At 47.8% G+C, this 27461-nt stretch overlaps 1 protein-coding gene across 14 annotated transcripts in view; it reads left to right on the top strand.

Annotated features, from left to right (window-relative positions):
- The window catches only part of aplp2 (amyloid beta (A4) precursor-like protein 2), a 141250-nt gene that overhangs the window by 77255 nt on the left and 36534 nt on the right, over positions 1 to 27461 (top strand). For 7 of the 14 annotated variants that reach the window (XM_036961452.1, XM_036961450.1, XM_036961445.1 and 4 more), the window contains 5 exons: positions 5348 to 5484; positions 6183 to 6257; positions 8321 to 8479; positions 10044 to 10202; positions 20068 to 20167. In XM_036961452.1, the coding sequence (XP_036817347.1) occupies positions 5348 to 5484; positions 6183 to 6257; positions 8321 to 8479; positions 10044 to 10202; positions 20068 to 20167 (630 nt within the window). The remainder of the gene's footprint in view (positions 1 to 5347; positions 5485 to 6182; positions 6258 to 8320; positions 8480 to 10043; positions 10203 to 20067; positions 20168 to 27461) is intronic. The other 7 variants (XM_036961451.1, XM_036961447.1, XM_036961446.1 and 4 more) reach the window with 3 other exon arrangements.

Below are 27461 nucleotides of genomic sequence, written 5' to 3'. Positions count from 1 at the left end.
CACCTACACCACCAACACCCCTACACCACCACCACCCCTACACCACCACACCCCTACACCACCACACCACCAACACCCCTACACCACCACACCACCAACACCCCTACACCACCACTACCACCTACACCACCACTACCACCAACACCCCTATACCACCACTACCACCTACACCACCACTACCACCAACACCCCTACACCACCACTACCACCAACACCGCTATACCACCACACCACCAACACCCCTATACCACCACACCACCAACACCCCTACACCACCACACCACCAACACCCCTACACCACCACACCACCAACACCCCTACACCACCACACCACCAACACCCCTACACCACCACACCACCAACACCCCTACACCACCACACCACCAACACCCCTACACCACCACTACCACCTACACCACCACTACCACCAACACCCCTATACCACCACTACCACCAACACCCCTATACCACCACTACCACCAACACCCCTATACCACCACTACCACCAACACCCCTACACCACCACTACCACCAACACCACCACTACCACCAACACCACCACTACCACCAACACCACTACCACCAACACCAACACCCCTACACCACCTACACCACCACCACCCCTACACCCCACCACCACCCCTACACCCCACCACCACCCCTACACCCCACCACCACCCCTACACCCCACCACCACCAACACCCCTACACCACCACCACCCCCACACCCCACCACACTACTACACCACCACACTACTACACCACCACACTACTACACCACTACTATACCACCACACTACTATACCACTATACCACTACACTACTATACCACTACACTACTACACCACTACACTACTACACCACTACACCACCACACCACCACACTACTACACCACTACACTACTATACCACTACACTACTATACCACTACACTACTACACTACTACACTACTACACCACTACACTACTACACCACTACACCACCACACTACTACACCACTACACTACTATACCACTACACTACTACACCACTACACTACTACACCACTACACCACCACACCACCACACTACTACACCACTACACTACTATACCACTACACTACTATACCACCACACTACTATACCACTATACCACTACACTACTATACCACTACACTACTACACCACTACACTACTACACCACTACACCACCACACCACCACACTACTACACCACTACACTACTATACCACTACACTACTATACCACTACACTACTATACCACTACACTACTATACCACTACACCACCACACTACTATACCACTATACCACTACACTACTATACCACTACACTACTACACCACTACACTACTACACCACTACACCACCACACCACCACACTACTACACCACTACACTACTATACCACTACACTACTATACCACTACACTACTATACCACTACACCACCACACTACTACACCACTACACTACTATACCACTACACTACTACACCACCACACTACTACACCACTACACTACTATACCACTACACTACTATACCACTACACTACTACACCACTACACCACCACACCACCACACTACCACACCACCACACTACTACACCACCACACCACCACACTACTATACCACTACACTACTATACCACTACACTACTATACCACTACACTACTATACCACTACACTACTATACCACTACACTACTACACCACTACACCACCACACCACCACACTACTACACCACTACACCACCACACCACCACACTACTACACCACCACACTACTATACCACTACACTACTACACCACTACACCACCACACCACCACACTACTATACCACTACACTACTATACCACTACACTACTATACCACTACACTACTACACCACTACACTACTACACCACTACACCACCACACCACCACACTACTACACCACCACACTACTATACCACTACACTACTACACCACTACACCACCACACCACCACACTACTATACCACTACACTACTATACCACTACACTACTATACTACTACACCACTACACTACTACACCACTACACCACCACACCACCACACTACTACACCACCACACTACTATACCACTACACTACTACACCACTACACCACCACACCACCACACTACTATACCACTACACTACTATACCACTACACTACTACACCACCACACTACTACACCACCACACTACTACACCACCACACTACTATACCACTACACTACTATACCACTACACTACTATACCACTACACTACTACACCACTACACTACTACACCACCACACTACTACACCACCACACTACTACACCACCACACTACTATACCACCACACTACTACACCACTACACTACTATACCACTACACTACTATACCACTACACTACTACACCACCACACTACTACACCACCACACTACTACACCACTACACTACTATACCACTACACTACTATACCACTACACTACTATACCACTACACTACTATACCACTACACCACCACACTACTATACCACTACACTACTACACCACCACCACCCCCACACCCCACCACACTACTACACCACCACACTACTATACCACTACACTACTATACCACTACACTACTACACCACTACACCACCACACCACTACACCACCACACTACTATACCACTACACTACCACACCACCACACTACTACACCACCACACTACTACACCACCACACTACTACACCACCACACTACTATACCACTACACTACTACACCACTACACCACCACACCACCACACTACTATACCACTACACTACTATACCACCACACTACTACACCACCACACTACTACACCACCACACTACTATACCACTACACCACCACACTACTACACCACTACACTACTACACCACTACACTACTACACCACTACACTACTACACCACTACACCACCACACCACCACACTACTACACCACTACACTACTACACCACTACACTACTATACCACTACACTACTACACCACTACACTACTACACCACCACACTTCTACACCACCACACTACTACACCACCACACTACACCACTATCTCGCTGTCTTGTGTCATTTACTGTTGCTGTTCTGTTTCTGCTACCCCAGTCTCTACTGGTCTCTGTTTCTGCTACCCCAGTCTCTACTGGTCTCTGTTTCTGCTACCCCAGTCTCTACTGGTCTCTGTTTCTGCTACCCCAGTCTCTACTGGTCTCTGTTTCTGCTACCCCAGTCTCTACTGGTCTCTGTTTCTGCTACCCCAGGCTCTACTGGTCTCTGTTTCTGCTACCCCAGGCTCTACTGGTCTCTGTTTCTGCTACCCCAGTCTCTACTGGTCTCTGTTTCTGCTACCCCAGTCTCTACTGGTCTCTGTTTCTGCTACCCCAGTCTCTACTGGTCTCTGTTTCTGCTACCCCAGTCTCTACTACTGTGACCACATCAGGATCGGTAGATCGTAACAGTGTTTCCCAGACTCAGAGCTGGTTCTGCTACCCCAGACTCTCTCCTGGGAACTCAGAGCTGGTTCTGCTACCCCAGACTCTCTCCTGGGAACTCAGAGCTGGTTCTGCTACCCCAGACTCTCTCCTGGGAACTCAGAGCTGGTTCTGCTACCCCAGACTCTCTCCTGGGAACTCAGAGCTGGTTCTGCTACCTCAGACTCTCTCCTGGGAACTCAGAGCTGGTTCTGCTACCCCAGACTCTCTCCTGGGAACTCAGAGCTGGTTCTGCACTGCCTACCTGATTCAAATGATGGACTCATCAGACCTTTGATTAGTGGTACCAGATGTGTGTTAGACACTAGAAGAAAGAAAACACCTCCTGTGGACTTTTGGTTCCCCAGGACAAGGATTAAAACAACACTGAACGATATAGTGACTGGTAACCAGACCACCCTGATTACCCAGTTCTATACACAGCCTTGTCTTTCATGTCCCCTACAGACAGACACACATCCGTACTGGGATACTTTAAGTCTTCAACCTGTCTGTCTGTCTGCTTGTCTCTCAAATACACTTTTCTGGACTGTGTCTGTCTCTTGGCCTGTCTCTTGGCCTGTCTCTTGGCCTGTCTCTTGGCCTGTCTCTTGGCCTGTCTCTCGGCCTGTCTCTTGGCCTGTCTCTCGGCCTGTCTCTCGGCCTGTCTCTCGGCCTGTCTCTCTGTGTGCGTGCGTGTGTGTGTGTCCACATAGCGCTGTAGCATCAACTGAAAGGAAGAATGCAGAAACTGGATCAACATTGTCAAGCTCATCCTCAGATCAAATATGTTAAGAGGACATGTGAACGATGATGAACTCTTCCTCAGTAAAGACAGAACATCCTCACTACTAGCAGGATGATGAACTCTTCCTCAGTAAAGACAGAACATCCTCACTACTAGCAGGATGATGAACTCTTCCTCAGTAAAGACAGAACATCCTCACTACTAGCAGGATGATAAACTCTTCCTCAGTAAAGACAGAACAGAATAGAGCCCCCCCCCCCCCCCCCCCCCAGCCCTCCCCAGCCCCCCCCCCCCCCCCCCCCCCCCCCCCCACCAGGCTTTGTCTGTCAAATTCCTCCACAGTCACCTTAGTCTCAGCCTGCCAGAACATCCTCACTACTAGCAGGATGATAGGAGGAGAGACTATCATGTAGCGTGGTGGTGTAGGGATACAGAGGAGGAGAGACTATCATGTTGTCTGGGATGGAGAGGACAGAGGACAAGTGAGGAGAGACTCATGTTGTCTGGGATGGAGAGGACAGAGGAGGAGAGACTATCATGTTGTCTGGGATGGAGAGAACAGAGGAGGAGAGACTCATGTTGTCTGGGATGGAGAGAACAGAGGAGGAGAGACTATCATGTTGTCTGGGATGGAGAGGACAGAGGAGGAGAGACTATCATGTTGTCTGGGATGGAGAGGACAGAGGAGGAGAGACTATCATGTTGTCTGGGATGGAGAGGACAGAGGAGGAGAGACTATCATGTTGTCTGGGATGGAGAGAACAGAGGAGGAGAGACTATCATGTTGTCTGGGATGGAGAGAACAGAGGAGGAGAGACTATCATGTTGTCTGGGATGGAGAGGACAGAGGAGGAGAGACTATCATGTTGTCTGGGATGGAGAGGACAGGGAGGAGAGACTATCATGTTGTCTGGGATGTAGAGAATGCCTGAGAGGAGAGGCTCTCTGTCAATGTCTCCTGACCTTCTGTGTGTTTGTCTGGCTAACACCTTCCACCTTCTGTCTGCTGGGAGCGTTTGTCTGTCTTGGTTTCTGTCCATGTGTATTGTCTGTCTGTCAGTCTGTCTGTTCCTCTGACCCTGCTCTCTGCCCCCCCCCCCCCCCCCCAGCAGCAGTGCCCCCCACCCCTCAGCCCACTGACGATGTTGACGTGTACTTCGAGACGCCCGCTGATGACAAGGAGCATACACGCTTCCAGAAGGCCAAGGAGCAGCTGGAGATCAGGCACCGTAACCGAATGGAGAGGGTGAGGAGGATACACACACACACACACACACACACAAACACTTTTCTGGACTGCTCTTGATGGCAAGCTTATTAAAGAGCAGTGATACAGGTTTCTTTCTCATGTTTTTCAACTGGTTCCAGCACCTTCAACAAAGATAGCTCAGATGTACGAGTGCCTTTTGAATTTAGACCTGAGATTCTGATGCAAGCAACTCATTCTAATCATGTTCTGTATTTGTCTCTGTCTCTCTCTCTCTGTCTCTCTCTCTCGCTCTCTCGCGCTCTCTCTCTCTCTCTCTCTCGCTCTCTCTCGCTCTCTCTCGCTCTCTCTCGCTCTCTCTCGCTCTCTCTCTCGCTCTCTCTCTCGCTCTCTCTCTCGCTCTCTCTCTCGCTCTCTCTCTCGCTCTCTCTCTCGCTCTCTCTCGCTCTCTCTCTCGCTCTCTCTCGCTCTCTCTCTCGCTCTCTCTCGCTCTCTCTCGCTCTCTCTCGCTCTCTCTCTCTCTCGCTCGCTCGCTCTCTCGCTCTCTCTCTCTCGCTCTCTCTCTCTCGCTCTCTCTCTCTCGCTCGCTCTCTCTCGCTCTCTCTCGCTCTCTCTCTCTCGCTCTCTCTCTCTCTCTCGCTCTCTCTCTCTCTCGCTCTCTCTCGCTCTCGCTCGCTCGCTCTCTCGCTCTCTCTCGCTCGCTCTCTCGCTCTCTCTCGCTCGCTCTCTCTCTCCAGGTGAGAAAGGAGTGGGAGGAGGCAGAGCGTCAGGCTAAGGAGCTTCCTAAGGCTGAGAGACAGACTCTGATCCAGGTAACACAATGACACCCACCCCACTGTGTATTCGTGCATATATGTGAGTGAGTTATGTCCATACTCTTAGTTGTGTCCATACTCTTAGTTGTGTCCATACTCTTAGTTGTGTCCATACTCTTAGTTGTGTCCATACTCTTAGTTCCTTGAAGAAGGTAGAGGTTAGTGTAGTATCTCACAATGCTGGTTAGAGGTCCAGAGTTGATTTTCAGGGGTTTAGGGTCAAGGGTAAGGATTAAGAGCAATGGACAATGCAGAGAGAGTGAACACAATGAGTAATGATAACATGACTATATCCACAGTACTGAGTCGATATACAGGAAATACCAGGTAATGACATGGCTATATACAGGAAGTACCAGGTAAATACATGGTTATATACAGGGAGTACCAGGTAATAACGTGGCTATATACAGGAAGTACCAGGTAATAACGTGGCTATATACAGGAAGTACCAGGTAATAACGTGGCTATATACAGGAAGTACCAGGTAATAACGTGGCTATATACAGGAAGTACCAGGTAATAACGTGGCTATATACAAGGAGTACCAGCTACTAACATGGTTATATATATATTACTTGGAAGAGAGTTTGGAAATGAGAATGGACTGGACACAGGATAAGAGAGAAGACATTTCAATTCCATTTAGAACATCAGAAGGTGTAACCTTTCAACCCGAAACCAACCACCGTTAACCAATCAAACGATACCAAGTTTCCAGTAACCTAAACGGTCCCGGGCCCAAATCTCCACAGAGTGGCACAGCATTTAACGGCTTGTGCAATGAAGGGGGATGAGACCCGACGTTAAAATCAGACAGAATTCCCGAGAAGACAATGAAACCTTTTACACAATAGAGGAATTCAGAGATGTCCCAGAGATACAAGATGGCATCAGAATACATTCTGATTCAGAAAAGTTTAATGTCCTCCGAGGTAATTCATCTTGCAGCAGTCAAAAAACATATAACATCTAAACAATATATAATAATAATAAAAAGCGAATTATATTTACAAATTAATTGGCAGGGTAAGTGCTAAGTGCAATTAGTTGAAAAATGTGTTAAGTTGCAGAATTGCATTCGGGAATAAAAGAGAACTTGGCCCTATTTTTTTTTTTTTTTTAACCTTAGGTAGTCTGTCCCTGTGTCCAGAGGGGAAGAGGCAACCTCTATTTTACTGGCTTTCCTGAGGGCTCTGCCCAGGCAGAGAGGTGGAGGGCTCTGCCCAGGCAGAGAGATGGAGGGCTCTGCCCAGGCAGAGAGATGGAGGGCTCTGCCCAGGCAGAGAGGTGGAGGGCTCTGCCCAGGCAGAGAGGTGGAGGGCTCTGCCCAGGCAGAGAGGTGGAGGGCTCTGCCCAGGCAGAGAGGTGGAGGGCTCTGCCCAGGCAGAGAGGTGGAGGGCTCTGCCCGGGCAGAGAGGTGGAGGGCTCTGCCCGGGCAGAGAGGTGGAGGGCTCTGCCCGGGCAGAGAGGTGGAGGGCTCTGCCCGGGCAGAGAGGTGGAGGGCTCTGCCCGGGCAGAGAGGTGGAGGGCTCTGCCCGGGCAGAGAGGTGGAGGGCTCTGCCCGGGCAGAGAGGTGGAGGGCTCTGCCCGGGCAGAGAGGTGGAGGGCTCTGCCCGGGCAGAGAGGTGGAGGGCTCTGCCCGGGCAGAGAGGTGGAGGGCTCTGCCCGGGCAGAGAGGTGGAGGGCTCTGCCCGGGCAGAGAGGTGGATACTGTAACAGAGACACATTCAATAGTTAGTCCTCTGGATACTGTAACAGATATACAGTCAGTCCTCTGGTTACTGTAACAGAGATATAGTCAGTCCTCTGGATACTGTAACAGATATAGTCAGTCCTCTGGATACTGTAACAGAGATATAGTCAGTCCTCTGGATACTGTAACAGAGATATAGTCAGTCCTCTGGATACTGTAACAGAGATATAGTCAGTCCTCTGGATACTGTAACAGAGATATAGTCAGTCCTCTGGAGACCGTAACAGAGAAATACATTTTGGTTAGGGGATAGGGTAGGGGTTAGGGATGAGTGCCCTATCTCACTATGCTGTGTCCCCTTCAGCACTTCCAGGCCACGGTAGAGTCTCTGGAAGAGGAGGCAGCCAGTGAAAAGCAGCAGCTGGTTGAGACCCACCTGGCTCGGGTAGAGGCCATGCTCAACGACCGCCGCCGCCTGGCGCTGGAGAACTACCTAGCCGCCCTGCAGGCTGACCCACCGAGGGTAGGTTACAGACAACACTCTGCTGCACATGGTCAGTCCCATGGAATCCTTCATCAGTCATCCACGTTTTATCTAATACCAGTCATCCTCCATATAATCCCTGTTCCATGTTTAATCTAATACCAGTCATCCTCCATATAATCCCTGTTCCATGTTTAATCTAATACCAGTCATCCTCCGTATAATCCCTGTTCCATGTTTTATCTAATACCAGTCATCCTCCGTATAATCCCTGTTCCATGTTTTATCTAATACCAGTCATCCTCCATATAATCCCTGTTCCATGTTTTATCTAATACCAGTCATCCTCCATATAATCCCTGTTCCATGTTTTATCTAATACCAGTCATCCTCCATATAATCCCTGTTCCATGTTTTATCTAATACCAGTCATCCTCCATATAATCCCTGTTCCATGTTTTATCTAATGCCAGTCATCCTCCATATGATCCCTGTTCCATGTTTTATCTAATACCAGTCACCTCCATATAATCCCTGTTCCATGTTTTATCTAATACCAGTCACCTCCATATAATCCCTGTTCCATGTTTTATCTAATACCAGTCATTCTCCATATAATCCCTGTTCCATGTTTTATCTAATACCAGTCATCCTCCATATAATCCCTGTTCCATGTTTTATCTAATACCAGTCATCCTCCATATAATCCCTGTTCCATGTTTTATCTAATACCAGTCATCCTCCATATAATCCCTGTTCCATGTTTTATCTAATACCAGTCACCTCCATATAATCCCTGTTCCATGTTTTATCTAATACCAGTCATCCTCCATATAATCCCTGTTCCATGTTTTATCTAATACCAGTCACCTCCATATAATCCCTGTTCCATGTTTTATCTAATACCAGTCACCCTCCATATAATCCCTGTTCCATGTTTTATCTAATACCAGTCATTCTCCATATAATCCCTGTTCCATGTTTTATCTAATACCAGTCATTCTCCATATAATCCCTGTTCCATGTTTTATCTAATACCAGTCACCTCCATATAATCCCTGTTCCATGTTTTATCTAATACCAGTCATCCTCCATATAATCCCTGTTCCACGTTTTATCTAATACCAGTCATCCTCCATATAATCCCTGTTCCATGTTTTATCTAATACCAGTCACCTCCATATAATCCCTGTTCCATGTTTTATCTAATACCAGTCATCCTCCATATAATCCCTGTTCCATGTTTTATCTAATACCAGTCATCCTCCATATAATCCCTGTTCCACGTTTTATAGGTCTAATCTAATATCATGTGGTCCTCAGGCTGCCTGGACACATGTCCTCACTCTCTGGGTGTTTCCCAAATGGCACCCTAACCCTATTCTCTCTCTCCTTCCTGTCCTCTAGTCTCATGTGTCACACTACTGCCTATGGAAGAATCAAATTGATGTTCTAACCCCCCTCTCTCTCTTCTCCCTCCCCCCTCCGCACTCTCTCCCCCTCCTCCCCCCTCTTCTCTCCTCCTCCCCCCTCTCCCTCTCTCCCCCTCCTCCCCCTTTTTCTCTCCTCCTCCCCCCTCTCCCTCTCTCCACTCCTCCCCCAGCCCCACCGTATCCTGCAGGCTCTGAGGCGGTATGTGCGCGCGGAGAACAAGGACCGTCAGCACACCATCCGCCACTACCAACACGTACTGGCTGTCGACCCTGAGAAGGCTGCCCAGATGAAGTCCCAGGTACACACCCTGACCCCTAACCCTGAACAGGTACACACCCTGACCCCTAACCCTGAACAGGTACACACCTTGGTACTCTATGCCCCGTTGCCTATTACAGACAACCCCCATCATTACTGACCAGACAGAAGTGAGCGAGACCATCATAAAGAGAGAGAGAGGATGAAATAGGGAGGGAGAGAGGCCATTATGTAATTTGTCTTTAACAACAGGAGCGTTGCCATTCATGCTAATACAGGAATTCTAGAAGGATGGAGTGATCTACAGTGAACCAGTGTTCTGTCATGGGAGGCTGATTCTAGAAGGATGGAGTGATCTCCAGTGAACCAGTGTTCTGTCATGGGAGGCTGATTCTAGAAGGATGGAGTGATCTACAGTGAAACAGTGTTCTGTCATGGGAAGCTGATTCTAGAAGGATGGAGTGATCTACAGTGAACCAGTGTTCTGTCATGGGAAGCTGATTCTAGAAGGATGGAGTGATCTACAGTGAACCAGTGTTCTGTCATGGGAAGCTGATTCTAGAAGGATGGCGTGATCTACAGTGAACTAGTGTTTTGTCATGGGAAGCTGATTCTAGAAGGATGGAGTGATCTACAGTGAAACAGTGTTCTGTCATGGGAAGCTGATTCTAGAAGGATGGAGTGATCTACAGTGAACCAGTGTTCTGTCATGGGAAGCTGATTCTAGAAGGATGGAGTGATCTCCAGTGAACCAGTGTTCTGTCATTGGAAGCTGATTCTAGAAGGATGGCGTGATCTACAGTGAACCAGTGTTTTGTCATGGGAAGCTGATTCTAGAAGGATGGCGTGATCTACAGTGAACCAGTGTTTTGTCATGCGAAGCTGATTCTAGAAGTGTAGAAAAGGCCCATGTTGGTGGAATAATCCTGTAATTCATGGCCACTTGCTCAGCTGGGCCAGGGGCACGTTAATTAGGTGAGGTGGAAATGTCCGACAGATCTCAACTCCATAAAGGGAGGAAATCGCCATCGCCCCGATCTCGCTGCTTTCTCTTCCTTTACTCCGTCTAATCCAGAAGTTCTGTGCGTCCATGAATCCACCACAGCCTACCCAGTAAATATACCACTTTATGGTTAAAGGACTTCCTGCCTCAGTCTCATCCATTCCTCTGTCACCTGACCACCTGTTCACCTTCACTGTCAGTCATCCTACCTGTCCAGCTACCCACACAGATTCCACTAATCTTTCAATGGTCCTTCGAGCAGGATGATGACTGAACCAAAGACAGTTGAAAAGGAAATGGAGGAGAAGGAAGAATTGTCTCCGCTGGAAGGAAGAAAAGAGGAGGAAAGAGCAGCTGAGGGAAACGTCTTGGATCAAATAAAAGATCCAGGAGCTAAGACTTAGCAACAAAGAGGACTTCATCCTCACCCACCAGCAGCACCAGAAGAACCAGGCAAGCACCTGGTTATCTTAAGGATTATGCAAGCCCATCAGAGCTCAGTGGCAATGGATCAACTGTACGTTTCAGCCATCAACCATCCCCTCCAAGGACCGGAAACTGCTTTGGGACGGGAAAGTGGTCCACAGAAAGAACCCATGGAGGAGGTAACTCCCACCGCACAAGTCAATCAGCTTCCTGAGGCAGGCTCTGCTCAGCCCTTAACTAAAGGGAAATCGTCGAGGCACTCTAGACGGAGAGGGTGTTCGACCAGTGGATGGATACCCCTTTGGAAGTGGCCATGGCAACCGCCATTCACTATCCCTCAGTGATTCACAGACCGCTGTCCTACAAGAGAGGATGAACCTATTAGCATTGGAGGAAAATGAACGTCAGGTTGAGGAGGAACGACAGGCTGACGAACAATGTCACCAATTGGATGTGCTGACCCGTAGAGCTCTACAGGAACGGGAATTCATTGCCAAGGACCTGGCACAGCAGCGTCAAGCCAGAAGGGAATTGAAGGAGGCGCGGATGGTCTCATTCTTCCTGGAGAGGAACGAACAGGGAGTTGACCTGACCACCCTTCCACATGGACTTGACTGGTCTGCCTTTCCCAATCTGCTCCTCTGGTACAGCATGGCACACAGTCCCCGGAGGCTCCGGGGTCAACAGCCAACACGGGGGACAGGCCGCTCCGCCAACGCCCTCTGTACCAGTGACACAAGTTAGCATTCCTCCTTCATATGGACAAATCACCACTCCTTCGCCTTTCCGCCAATTACCAACTACAAGTGAGCGATACTACAAGTGTGCCCATAGCCATAAGGCAGAGACCTGCACATTGAGGAAACCCTGCAATCGCTGTAAGGAAATCCATCTCAGTGTTGCATGATGTAATTCCCCAAGCACAGAAGGAGCAGAGTATGGTCATGGTAGGAGCCACAAAGGAGCTCTACCTCGACCAGCAGAACCGATCTCCAAGGGTCATGTTGAAGGTGGTAAAGGTCACTGCAAAGAGAAGGGCGGAGCACGGATACATTCGCTGTTCCAGATGATGGGTCTGAAAGAACAATCATTCTCCCGGCTGCCGCCTGTCAGCTTAACCTGGAGGGAACCCCCGAGACCCTTAACCTCAGAACGGTGCGACATGATGTCATCCAAGTGAAAGGTTCTGCGTTTCACCTTCAGGACAGCGGGACGTGGCCTATATCATCACCAGAGCACTCCTGCCCAGTAAGTGTACTACAGAAACAATGTCCTTCCTAACCTGGCCAGGGTTGCACCACTCATCCTGATTGTGTCAGACTACCCACATCTCGTCACCCCAACTGAGCCTATACGAGCTGGACCAGAAGGTGGGCTCGTTGCTATCCATACGTCCTTGGGTTGGGCTGTGCAAGGTCCAGCCCATCTCTTTCTCTCCACCCAAGCTGTACAGTCACAGCAAGTCCTCTCCAGCTCCAACCCCCTGTGCAGCCACTGACCTCCTTTGTAATGTAGAGATGCTCTGGAAGATGGACACCTTCTCCAACCGGAAGCTACAGGAGGTCACTCGCTCGAGACATGACTCCTCTGCATTAGACCTCCTGGAGAAGAGCACCACTGAACTGGATGGCGTTCAGAGGTACGCGACCTCACTGCTACCAAACCATCCTCCTCTGGCAACCACGACACAGGCTGTACTCCTACTACTGCGTGGAACGGAGCGACGCCTGGTGAAGAATCCTGAGCTTGCTGAAGTTCATTACCTTGTGATGGCAGGCTATGTCACCAAAGTGACAGCTCATGAAGAAGGAAACCCGCTCAGCGAATCCTGGTATCTCCCTCACAATGTAATCCAGCAACACGGTGGGAAGTACAGACTTGTCTTCAACTGTTCATTCCAAGCTGCTGGTCAAAGCCTGAATGACTGTCTACTCCCCGGACCAACCTTAGGTCCTTCCTTACTCGTTGTCCTTCTCTGGTTCCGGCAGCACTCTACAGCCATCAGTGGAGACATCAAAGCCATCTTTCATCAGATTCGTTTACTGCCTTCTGACACCACACTGCTCCGGTTCATATGGCGAGATATGGAATGAGACTCAGAGCCCACAATTTATGAATGGCAGGTACTCCCATTTGGCACCACCTGCAGTCCTTGCTGTGTTATATAGTCTTTCTGCAGAGACACGCACGGGAGCACCCAGACAGTGACCCAGAGGTATGGGATTCAGTGGAAAATTCCTTCTGTGTGGATAACTGCTTACAGAGTGTCCCATCCACGGCTGAAGTGAAAGCACTCCTTGATAAAGTACGGAATCTCCTGTCCAAAGGGGGATTCGAGGTCAGACAGTGGGCGAGTGACAGAGCGGAGGTTATCCAGCACCTCTTGCCACAAGCCAAGTCCAGTAGCAGTGAACTATGGCTATCGCAGTCTGGCGCTAACCCACAAGAGCTGACGCTAGGACTGAGGTGGAGCTGCATACCGGATAACCTGGGGTATAAGCACCGCTCAGCCCTGAGTACCGAAACCCACACTGTGCACCATCCATCGGACCCTGGCCAGTAAATACGATCCCCTTGGGTATATCCTGCCATACACAATCCGAACCAAAGTCTTAGTCCAGGACCTGTGGCAGACCGAGGGACTGGGATGAACCGATCCACCTAGTGGAACGATGGATCTGTTGGGAAACAGAGTTAACGGAGCTCTCTGAAGTCCAAATGCCAAGATGTTATGTACCACTCTGTGCTGACCAACTGGGATCATGCCTGGAACTGCATGTGTTCTGTGACGCTTCGGAGCAAGCTTATGGGGCGGTTTCCTATCTAAGAGTGGAGGATAAGGCAGGCCACACCCAAGTCTCCTTTGTCATGGCCAGGTCCAGGGTCGCACCTAAGAAGCAATTGTCAATGCCTAGGCTGTAACTCAGCGCTGCCCTTTCCGGAGCCCAGTTGGCCTCTACCTTGCGAGCCGAGCCAATCCAAAGGGTCATTTACTGGAGTGATTCGACCACTGTATTGACCTGGATCAAGTCGGAGTCCTGCAGGTATAAGGTGTTCGTCGGAACTCGCATTGCGAAAATCCAAGACTTAACAGAAGTCCAGGACTGGAGGTATGTAGACAGCGTAAACAATCCTGCTGATGACGTTACTCGTGGTAAAACCCTTAAGGAACTGGCTCAACCCCATCGCTGTAGCTTGGCACCACCATTCTTGTCCCAACCAGAGAACAAGTGGCCGACAGCCCCCAGTTGTGCGGCCCCTCCACAACCAACTGAAGCTCATCAGTTAAGGATGAGCCCAATGCTACAGCATCTCTATGGAACCAACAACAGCTCTCCCTGACCTAGCACAAACCAGATCGCAGATGGGGTGGCTTCCATATCCACCTCCCTCGCGGCAGAGACACGATTCCTCCAGCATGCACAAGCAGTAGACTTCCCTAGGAGCTAAAAGCTCTGAAAGCCGGTAGGGAAGTGGCTAAGGACAGCCGTCTTCTCTCTCTTGCTCCAGAATATGACCCAATCCTCGGAGTGATCAGAGTCGGAGGGAGGCTGCGCCAAGCAGAAGTCTTGGATCCCGATGCAATCCACCCAATTATCCTGGACTCCAGACACCCTATTTATCAGCCTCCTCATCAAGAGTTATGATAAGAGGCTTCTCCACCCAGGGCAGAGAGTCTATGGGGAGATGAGGCGGAAGTACTGGATACTTGGAGAACGAGGAGCCATTCGTAAGCACCAATACGCCTGTGTGGAATGTCAGAGATGGCGGGCCGGAACCACTGTCCCCAAAATGGCAGATTTTACCCCCTGCTCACATGCGCCTCCTCAAACACCCCTTCTGGTCAACAGGAGTAGATTGCTTGGGCCTCTTGACAATCAAGCTAGGTCGTTGAGTGGAAAAGCGCTGGGGCATTCTATTCAAGTGTTTGACAACCAGATGTGTCCACCTGAACCTACTGGAGAGTTTGGGTACTGAAGCCTTCCTCATGGCCCTGCGGCGGTTTATCTCCCGACGAAGGAAACCCTACGAGATCCTGGCTGACAGAGGTACGAACCTCAAGGCAGGAAAAACCAGGTTGGAGGAAGCCTTCCAAGCCATGGAACCCAGCCTCCAGGATCAGCTGATGGACCAACAAATCTCATTCAAATGTAACCCTCCAGGAGCTCTTCATTTTGGAGGAACATGGGAACGAGAGATCAAATCCGTAAAGACGGCCTTACGAGTCGTCCTGCGGGACCAAACTGTCACAGAAACTGTCTTGCGGACCGTCCTGATAGAGGTGGAAGGGATACTGAACTCCAAACCCTTGGGATATCTCTTTGCAGACATCGCTGACCCCGATCCGGTTACACCGAATATGCCCTTGATGGGACGCCGAGATGCGTCACTTCCTCAAGCCATGTATGCTGATACCAACCTCGTTGGCAGACGCCGGTGGCGACACAGCCAGATCTTGCCTGACCATTTCTAGGCCCGATTCATTCAGGATTACCTACCAAGCATACAGCACAGAGGGAAATGGCGGAGAGAAATGGCCAGCCTGGAAACTGGCCAAGTAGTAATGATAGTGGACCCTCAGCTGCCTCGAGCCTCCTGGCCGATGGGCCGTATAACTAAGACTATGCCTGGGACCGATGGTCGTGTTAGATCAGTGGAGATCCAGGTGAAGAACCGGACATATATCTGGCCAGTTGCCCGACTAATTCCTCTCCCTGAGATGACAGAGGACGGGGAGCAATGAGCCTTTTTGAGGAGTGTGGAATTTAACACATTTCTGGGGTGGCTGTAGAAAAGGCCCATGGAGTTGGTGGAAGAATCCTTTTATTCATGGCCACTTGCTCAGCTGGGTTAGGGGTGCTTTAATTAGGTCAGGTGGAAATGTCAGACAGATCTCAACAGACCGATCTCACTGCTTTCTCTTCCTTTACTCCGTCTAATCCAGAAGTTCTGTGTGTCCATGAATCCACCACAGCCTACCCAGTAAATATACCACTTTGTGGGGTAAATATACCACTTGATGGTTAACGGAATTCCTGCCTCAGTCTCATCCATTCCTCTGTCACCTGATCCGTGACCACCTGTTCACCTTCACTGTCAGTCATCCTACCTGTCCAGCTACCCACACAGATTACACTAATCTTTCAAGAAGGATGGAGTGATCTACAGTGAACCAGAGTTCTGTCATGGGAAGCTGATTTCTGTAGGTCATCTTGTTGGAGTTGTTTATTTCTCTTCTCTACATCCTGTTTATCAGCAGCTGTAAATTCTCTCTTCAGCCATCAAATCCCCCTGACGTTCTAGCGACATTCAGCTCTGCACAAGCCAAACAGACTGGAACATTGTGAGCTTTGAAGTCTCTTTTCTTGTGTAAATTTGACATGTGACTCCAAAGTACATTCTAAGAAAAGCCTTGGTGCTTTGTGAGGGCTGGCGTTGTGGTCTGTTTTATATAACCGTAACAGTTATTGGAGTGCCTGGGATTAACCCGGCTCTCTGTCCATTCCTACAGTGGCTATTCCTTTAAAAGTTGTCATACTGCTGCACAGCTTGCATGATGTCATAGTATTTTACTGTCATCCATTGTGGCCATTAATGCTAGTTGCCCCCCCCAAGAAGCTTGTTGGTGTTTGTTTACTATTCCAAATGATCCTCTAGACTTTGTGATTGCTGTCAGGGGTTCAGACATTATGATTGCTGTAACCGATCAGGAAGAGCATATTCCAAGGTTTTTAATGAACCTAGTTTTACCAAACAACACAAAATATTTTACAGATAGTCTCTGTTTCAAAATGTAATGTTTTCCTAGAATAACCCCAGCTACATGCCTACTGATGGCACTACCCATCTGGAGGCAGATTTCAAAACCCATCTGGAGGCAGATTTCAAACCCATCTGGAGGCAGATTTCAAAACCCATCTGGAGGCAGATTTCAAAACCCATCTGGAGGCAGATTTCAAAACCCATCTGGAGGCAGATTTCAAAACCCATCTGGAGGCAGATTTCAAAACCCATTTCAAAACCCATCTGGAGGCAGATTTCAAAACCCATCTGGAGGCAGATTTCAAAACCCATCTGGAGGCAGATTTCAAAACCCATCTGGAGGCAGATTTCAAAACCCATTTCAAAACCCATCTGGAGGCAGATTTCAAAACCCATCTGGAGGCAGATTTCAAAACCCATCTGGAGGCAGATTTCAAAACCCATCTGGAGGCAGATTTCAAAACCCATCTGGAGGCAGATTTCAAAACCCATCTGGAGGCAGATTTCAAAACCCATCTGGAGGCAGATTTCAAAACCCATCTGGGGGCAGATTTCAATACCCATCTGGAGGCAGATTTCAATACCCATCTGGGGGGGGGCAAATATCAATGCCCATCTGGGGGCAAATCTCCTTTCTGCTGTATTCCGTTATATTCGATCCTGTTTCTATTGTATAGGGCTGGGGAATGTAAGCATGTGATGTCTGCTAAATGAACTATTTCGTTTAATTGACACGGCACAGCCATAACCTTCTCTAATACAGCACAGGTAAATCTGAAAACGTTCTGTTCTTTTGAAATAAATTGTTAGTATCATGTTTTTTTTATGACCATCCTAAACAAAATATGTGAACGGATTTATTTGTGATTGTGTATATTAAATGCATTTATTAGACTGGCTACTGGTTGGCTGGCTACTGGTTGGCTGGCTACTGGTTGGCTGGCTACTGGTTGGCTGGCTACTGGTTGGCTGGCTACTGGTTGGCTGGCTACTGGTTGGCAGGCTACTGGTTGGCAGGCTACTGGTTGGCAGGCTACTGGTTGGCAGGCTACTGGTTGGGTCCCGGCTATTCTACAGTTATTGTACATATAGTGCATCAGACCATCATGGTGCTTTGAGGATGAAATGCTCAAGGTATTAGCCTTTCATGATATTTATCTCTCAGTGTAGGTCTTCTGCAAGAGTGTAAAGTTCATGATATTTATCTCTCAGTGTAGGTCTTCTGCAAGAGTGTAAAGTTCATGATATTTATCTCTCAGTGTAGGTCTTCTGCAAGAGTGTAAAGTTCATGATATTTATCTCTCAGTGTAGGTCTTCTGCAAGAGTGTAAAGTTCATGATATTTATCTCTCAGTGTAGGTCTTCTGCAAGAGTGTAAAGTTAATGTATTTGTTGAAGAAAAGTCAGGGACAGGTGGATTATTTTTAATTGAAATGAAGTTATTGAAATGACCTGGCTCTGTAGATGGAAGAGTCCTGTTTACAGTAGCTGTTTTAGAGTTACATACTGGCATAAACTGGCAATATACAGGATATCCATCAGTCATTCATTCATTTGTCATCACACAGAATACAAGTCATCCGTGTCATTAAATACAGTCAATAACTTTAGTTATAAAACATAATAACACAGAGAGCCTTGAATAATTAAACTATTAATTAACCAAAACATGTCGGCTAAAGCGATTTTTTTTTTAAATTCACAAATGCATTTGATTGTTTTTAATATCGGCCGTGCTAGAGAATTTAAAACCTCTTTTGTTAGAACAGACTATATTGATTATGTTGATTATTGATTATGTTGATGATTGATTATGTTGATTATTGATTATGTTGATTATTGATTATGTGCAGTTTCTGTTAGAAATGAAATGTTGCTTAATTCAATTGATGAATATTATGGTGTTTCTCTACTACAAAAAAAAACTGAAATCCATTTGACAGTAGCCTATGGACTCAGGGTTTTATTAGGTCAATATGGCGCTGTACAACGTGACTGGTCAGGAGGTAGGCCTAGGCTTCTAAGTGACTGCAAGTGAAAAGAAAAATAATCTTAACATTTCCACACCCTAATTCTAGTCTAACCAATACCCAAACGGAGATCTGATTGATTTATCAAAACCAGTCCCCCATGCTTGTCTCAGAGCAGTGTGAAACGGTGCTGAAATAGTTGACCACACGCGGGTAGGCTATTTCTTCAAAACAATTGGATGACTTTGGGAGTTTCAGTAAGCAACAACTTGTTTTCATTAGCCTACTTTTTTCCAATATTTCTGTCATTCAGTGAAATTTTTTCCCGTAGTACTTCGTTATGGATCTATCTAGATATGGTTACAGAACAGTGCATGTGGTGGGCTGTGCAAAGAGACGGGAGAAGTGACATGCCTGGCAAACATCCATTAATACATTTAAAGTCCCTAAACTCAGCAAGCGTCTATTGTCCTGCTGATAGCCCATTGAGAATCGATGGTCTCGCTGTCCCCGTCTGTCTCTTCAGCTCAGAAGGGCAGACTCACTGGTGGAGAGAAATCTCTATGTAATTGTAGAACTAGGCTGTTTGTCAAACATCAAGTGGAAGGTAGGGCCTAGATTAAATCAGATCAAGCGTAATCCTACAATAGGCAACACTCAGCTGGTGTGTTTTGACGGTGTCGGAGGTGTGACTGTGTTAGAACTGTCAAATTAGTGAGCGGCTGTTTGTGCGATCATTGTCACGAAGTCACAACCGTGTGTGTCCTATCTCAGGTGATGACCCACCTACGTGTGATCGAGGAGAGGATGAACCAGAGTCTGTCTCTGCTCTACAAGGTTCCCTACGTTGCCGAGGAGATCCAGGATGAGATTGGTGAGTGCTGTACGCACACACACACACACACACACACACACACACACACACACACACACACACACACACGCTGGCCAACCAGGACGGAAGGGGCCGGCCAACCAGGACGGAAGGGGCCGGCCAACCAGGACGGAAAGGGCCGGCCAACCAGGACGGAGGGGGCTGGCCAACCAGGATGGAAAAGTATGGGAAAATGAACTGCACAGCTTCCAGAAAACAGTCCCTTTCAAACTAGAGGTTTCGTGGCTAATTGAGTTAAGACAGTAATTCTGCTCATAGATGATGCATGTAGGAACTACACATTGACACATCCAACCCAAAGAGGGACGTTTAAAACATACTTACTTGCCAAAGTACTGAGGCAATCCAATAAAATGAACAGGAATCAAATCAAAGGAACAGGAATCAAATCAAAGGAACAGGAATCAAATCAAAGGAACAGGAATCAAATCAAAGGAACAGGAATCAAATCAAAGGAACAGGAATCAAATAAAATGAACAGGAATCAAACAAAAGGAACAGGAATCAAACAAAAGGAACAGGAATCAAATAAAATGAAAAGGAATCAAACAAAAGGAACAGGAATCAAATAAAATGAACAGGAATCAAACAAAAGGAAAAGGAATCAAATAAAATGAACAGGAATCAAATAAAAGGAAAAGGAATCAAACAAAACAGCTATATGACAGTGTACGTCTGTGCTATGATTTTTGACAAGTTTTGGAACATTTAGTTGTTTCTAGCCTCCCAACAGTCAAGACTTGAACAGGAGGATGTGGTCAACGGCAGGAGATGAGAAGGCCCTCCGAAGGCAGGCAGCACAGTTCACTCTTCATTCAAGGCGTCTCACCGGCTCTTTGCCATCCCTGCCGCCTGACTGCGACTGCTCTGTAGCCGTTGACTCGTTATGGCGGTCTCTCCGCTCACTCGGGATGACAGTCTGCTCATACCCCTCGGAGGAAACCTCCTTAGTGATGAAGGCTCGCCATGCGTTCTGTAGTCTTCCTCATTGGGTCAGGAGACTGTAGAAATAACAAAAATAGGCCGGTTGAGCGATATGTTTTGAACATCAAATCACAGTAAAACCCCGGCCCAAATTACATCCAGGGACCTGGTCTAATATATTAGTCAATTCCTGTCTGTCTGTCTGTGGCTGAGCAGGTAATGAGGAGGTAATGGAGCTTCATAGCATAAATACAGAACAGTGTATTAGTTATGCTTCTCAGTGTGTCTCAGCTTGGGAAACTAAACCCGCATAACTCTGCAACATTTGGTCTGTGTTCCGTTTGACTGTGAACTCAAAACGTATACAAGATGAGAGGAAACGAAATGAGAGGAGCAGGGAGGTTTGGGGATCTGAAATGTCTTCCTGCTGCGTCTCTAGATGTTTGTCATTTTTGATTTAGATTTGTAAAAAGAGGTGTGTGTGTGTGTGTGTGTGGGGTGTGCATCTACTGTAGATTAAAGTGTGATGCTTTGACAGAACTGGGTCACAGTACAGTACTGTTTCTCTTTCTCTCTGTCTCTTCTGTCTGACTAGCTCTCTCCCTCTGTGTCTGTGGGTCTGTCTCTAGCTCTCTCCCTCTGTGTCTGTGTGTCTGTCTCTAGCTCTCTCTCTCTGTGTCTGTGTGTCTGTCTCTAGCTCTCTCTCTGTGTGTCTGTGTGTCTGTCTCTAGCTCTCTCCCTCTGTGTCTGTCTCTAGCTCTCTCTCTCTGTGTCTGTGTGTCTGTCTCTAGCTCTCTCTCTCTGCGTCTGTCTCTAGCTCTCTCTCTGTGTGTCTGTGTGTCTGTCTCTAGCTCTCTCTCTCTGTGTCTGTGTGTCTGTCTCTAGCTCTCTCTCTCTCTGTGTCTGTGTGTCTGTCTCTAGCTCTCTCTCTGTGTGTCTGTGTGTCTGTCTCTAGCTCTCTCCCTCTGTGTCTGTGTGTCTGTCTCTAGCTCTCTCCCTCTGTGTCTGTGTGTCTGTCTCTAGCTCTCTCTCTCTCTGTGTCTGTGTGTCTGTCTCTAGCTCTCTCTCTGTGTGTCTGTGTGTCTGTCTCTAGCTCTCTCCCTCTGTGTCTGTGTGTCTGTCTCTAGCTCTCTCCCTCTGTGTCTGTGTGTCTGTCTCTAGCTCTCTCCCTCTGTGTCTGTCTGTAGCTCTCTCCCTCTGTGTCTGTGTGTCTGTCTCTAGCTCTCTCCCTCTGTGTCTGTGTGTCTGTCTCTAGCTCTCTCCCTCTGTGTCTGTGTGTCTGTCTCTAGCTCTCTCTCCCTCTGTATCTGTCTCTAGCTCTCTCCCTCTGTGTCTGTGTGTCTGTCTCTAGCTCTGTGTCTGTGTGTCTGTCTCTAGCTCTCTCCCTCTGTGTCTGTGTGTCTGTCTCTAGCTCTGTGTCTGTGTGTCTGTCTCTAGCTCTCTCTCTCTCTGTCTGTGTGTCTCTAGCTCTCCCTCTGTGTCTGTCTGTAGCTCTCTCCCTCTGTGTCTGTCTGTAGCTCTCTCCCTCTGTGTCTGTGTGTCTGTCTCTAGCTCTCTCCCTCTGTGTCTGTGTGTCTGTCTCTAGCTCTCTCCCTCTGTGTCTGTGTGTCTGTCTCTAGCTCTCTCTCCCTCTGTATCTGTCTCTAGCTCTCTCCCTCTGTATCTGTGTGTTTGTCTCTAGCTCTCTCCCTCTGTATCTCTGTATCCCTCTCTCTCTCTATCAATTCAATTCAAGGGTCTTTATTGTCATGGGAAACATATGTTAACATTGATCTTTATTGTCATGGGAAACATATGTTAACATTGCCAAAGCAAGTGAAGTAGATAATAAACAATAAAAATGAACAGTAAACATTACGCTCACAGAAGCTCCAAAATAATAAAGATATTAAAATGTCATAGTTAAGGTAAAAAAGGGAAAATAAATCAACATAAATTGTAATTTATATTTACAATGGTCTTTGTTCTTCACTGGTTGCCCTTTTCTCGTGGCAACAGGTCACAAATCTTACTGCTGTGATGGCACACTGTGGAATTTCACCCAGTAGATATGGGAGTTTTTCAAAATTGGATTTGTTTTCTAATTATTTTTGGATCTGTGTAATCTGAGGGAAATATGTCTCTCTAATATGGTCATACATTTGGCAGGAGGTTAGGAAGTGCAGCTCAGTTTCCACCTCATTTTGTGGGCAGTGTGCTCATAGCCTAGGCTGTTTTCTCTTGAGAGCCATGTCTGCCTACGGCGGCCTTTCTCAATAGCAAGGCTATGCTCACTGAGTCTGTACATAGTCAAAGCTTTCCTTAGGTTTGGGTCAGTCACAGTGGTCAGGTATTCTGCCAGGTATTCTGCCGCTGTGTACTCTCTGTTTAGGGTCAAATAGCATTCTAGTTTGCTCTGTTTTTTTGTTAATTCTTTCCAATGTGTAAAGTAATTATATTTTTGTTTTCTCATGATTTGGTTGGGTCTAATTGTGTTTCTATCCTGGGGTTCTGTGGGGTGTGTTTGTGTTTGTGAACAGAGCCCCAGGACCAGCTTGCTTAGGGGACTCTTCTCCAGGTTCATCTCTCTGTAGGTGATGGCTTTGTTATGGAAGGTTTGGGAATCACTTCCTTTTAGGTGGTTGTAGAATTTAATGTCTCTTTTTTTGGATTTTGATAATTAGTGGGTATCGGCCTAATTCTGCTCTGCATACATTATTTGGTGTTCTACGTTGTACACTGGGGATATTTTTGCAGAATCTGCATGCAGAGTCTCAATTTGGTGTTTGTCCCATTCTGTGAATTCTTGGTTGGTGAGCGGACCCCAGACCTCACAACCATAAAGGGCAATGGGTTCTACAACTGATTCAAGTATTTTTAGCCAGATCCTAATTGGTATGTCGAATTTTATGGTCCTGGTGACTGGACCTTTTTTGGAACACCATTATTTTGGTCTTACTGAGATTTACTGTCAGGGCCCAGGTCTGTCAGGGCCCAGGTCTGTCAGAATCTGTGCAGAATCTGTGCAGAAGATCTAGGTGCTGCTGTCGGCCCTCCTTGGTTGGGGACAGGAGCACCAGATCATCAGAAAACAGTAGACATCTGACTTCACATTCTAGTAGGGTGAGGCCGGGTGCTGCAGACTGTTCTAGTGCCCTCACCAATTCGTTGGATTACCAGAATGCGTACTCGGAGAATGTGTTGGCCAGCAGTGTCTTCACAGACATTTTCAACCTCTCCCTGACCCAGTCTGTAATATCTACATGTTTTAAACAGACCACCATAGTCCTTGTGCCCAAGACCACCAAGGAAACCGGCCTAAATGACAACCGCCCCATAAAACTCGCATCTATAGCCATGAAATTCTTTCGAAAGGCTGGTCATGTCTCACAACAACACCGTCATCCCAGACACCCTGGATCCACTACAATTCACATACGTATCAAAAGGTTTGACCTCATTAAAGTCAAGCGTTTCAAAACACATTTGCAGCGTTGGTTAACTGTTGAGGTGCCTCGAGGTTGAACAGCCTTTTCTGTCCAGGTTGAACAGCCTTTTCCGCCCTGGTTGGCCAGCCAATTGGGTTTTTAGTTCTGATGTTAGAACAGATCAGATGTTCTGGTGGCGCTCAGGGTATTATCTATGATTTTGTATTTTAGAAATGTTTTGTTGTATTTTATCTGTTGCTTGTAATTCTATCAAATGTGTCAATTGTAAAACGCAGGGCTCCCTTGTAAAAGAGACCTGGGTCTCAATGGGATTCCCTGTTGAAATAAAGGTCAAATACCACCCCAACAAAGTCTACAGATGACACAATCTCTATTGTACTCCAAACACTGCCCTTTCCCACCTGGACAAAAGGAACACCTATGTGAGAATGCTGTTCAATGACTACAGCTCAGCGTTCAACACCATAGTGCCCATAAAGCTCATCACTAAGCTAAGGACCCTGGGACTAAACACCTCCCTCTGCAACTGGATCCTGGACTTCCTGACGGGCCGCCCCCCCAGGTGGTAAGGGTAGGCAAGAGCACACTAAGACGAGGGCCCCTCAGGAGTGTGCACTTGTCCCCTTCTGTACTCCCTGTTCATCCACGACTGCGAGGCCAAAACCATCATTAAGTTTGCTGACAACACCAACGGTGGTAGGCCTGATCACCGACGACGATGAGACGGTCTACAGGGAGGAGGTCAGACAGTGTGGTGCCAGGACAACAACAGTGGTAGGCCTGATCACCGACGACGATGAGACGCTCTACAGGGAGGAGGTCAGACAGTGTGGTGCCAGGACAACAACAGTGGTAGGCCTGATCACCGACGACGATGAGACGCTCTACAGGGAGGAGGTCAGACAGTGTGGTGCCAGGACAACAACAGTGGTAGGCCTGATCACCGACGACGATGAGACGGTCTACAGGGAGGAGGTCAGACAGTGTGGTGCCAGGACAACAACAGTGGTAGGCCTGATCACCGACGACGATGAGACGCTCTACAGGGAGGAGGTCAGACAGTGTGGTGCCAGGACAACAACAGTGGTAGGCCTGATCACCGACGACGATGAGACGGTCTACAGGGAGGAGGTCAGGGACCTGGTCGTGTGGTGCCAGGACAACAACAGTGGTAGGCCTGATCACCGACGACGATGAGACGGTCTACAGGGAGGAGGTCAGAGACCTGGTCGTGTGGTGCCAGGACAACAACAGTGGTAGGCCTGATCACCGACGACGATGAGTCGGTCTACAGGGAGGAGGTCAGAGACCTGACAGTGTGGTGCCAGGACAACAACAGTGGTAGGCCTGATCACCGACGACGATGAGACGGTCTACAGGGAGGAGGTCAGAGACCTGACAGTGTGGTGCCAGGACAACAACAGTGGTAGGCCTGATCACCGACGACGATGAGACGGTCTACAGGGAGGAGGTCAGAGACCTGACAGTGTGGTGCCAGGACAACAACAGTGGTAGGCCTGATCACCGACGACGATGAGACGGTCTACAGGGAGGAGGTCAGAGACCTGACAGTGTGGTGCCAGGACAACAACAGTGGTAGGCCTGATCACCGACGACGATGAGTCGGTCTACAGGGAGGAGGTCAGAGACCTGACAGTGTGGTGCCAGGACAACAACAGTGGTAGGCCTGATCACCGACGACGATGAGACGGTCTACAGGGAGGAGGTCAGAGACCTGACAGTGTGGTGCCAGGACAACGACCTCTCCCTCAATGTCGGCAAGACAAAAGGAGCTGATCTACAGGAAAATCAAGGCCGAATGCGCCCCCATCCACATCAACAAGGCTGCAGTAAAGCGGGTCGAGAGCGTGAAGTTTCTCAGGGGGTCCACATCACTAAGGAATTCATATTAATACCTACACACCAACACAGAAGAAGAAGGCACAGCAACACCTCTTACCCGTCAGGAGGATGAAAATGTTCTGAGTTCTACAGCTGCACCATCGAGAGCATCTTGACTGGCTGCGTCTCCTCTTGGTATGGTAGCTGCTCGGCATTTCGGCCACAAGGCGCTACAGAGGGTAGCCTGCAATCCAGGACCTCTATACCAGGCGGTGTCAGAGGAAGGCCCTAAAAGATTGTCAACGACTCCAGCCACCCTAGTCGTGAACTATTCTCTCTGCACCTCATGGCAAGCGGTACCGATGCACCAAATCTGGAACCAACAAGACCTTGAACAGTTTCCACCCCCAAGTCATAAAACGGTTAAATAGTTAGTCTGGGTAGCTATTGGTTAACTTTTTAACTATCTGCAATGGCCCTTTTTTGCACTTTTTAAAAACGTATTACATAATAACTGCTACTGTTTGTTATCTATCCTGTCGCCTAGTCACTTTATCCCTATCTATATGCACATATCTACTGTTTATTATCTATCCTGTCGCCTAGTCACTTTATCCCTATCTATATGCACATATCTACTGTTTATTATCTATCCTGTCGCCTAGTCACTTTATCCCTATCTATATGCACATATCTACTGTTTATTATCTATCCTGTCGCCTAGTCACTTTATCCCTATCTATATGCACATATCTACTGTTTATTATCTATCCTGTCGCCTAGTCACTTTATCCCTATCTATATGCACATATCTACTGTTTATTATCTATCCTGTTGCCTAGTCACTTTATCCCTATCTATATGCACATATCTACTGTTTATTATCTATCCTGTCGCCTAGTCACTTTATCCCTATCTATATGCACATATCTACTGTTTATTATCTATCCTGTCGCCTAGTCACTTTATCCCTATCTATATGCACATATCTACTGTTTATTATCTATCCTGTCGCCTAGTCACTTTATCCCTATCTATATGCACATATCTACCTCAACTACCTCATTCCCCTGCACATC

The sequence above is a fragment of the Oncorhynchus mykiss genome, chromosome 24, assembly GCF_013265735.2.
Source record: "Oncorhynchus mykiss isolate Arlee chromosome 24, USDA_OmykA_1.1, whole genome shotgun sequence".
In the NCBI taxonomy this organism is placed as follows: domain Eukaryota; kingdom Metazoa; phylum Chordata; class Actinopteri; order Salmoniformes; family Salmonidae; genus Oncorhynchus; species Oncorhynchus mykiss.
This window is presented reverse-complemented; position numbering and strand designations above follow the sequence as displayed.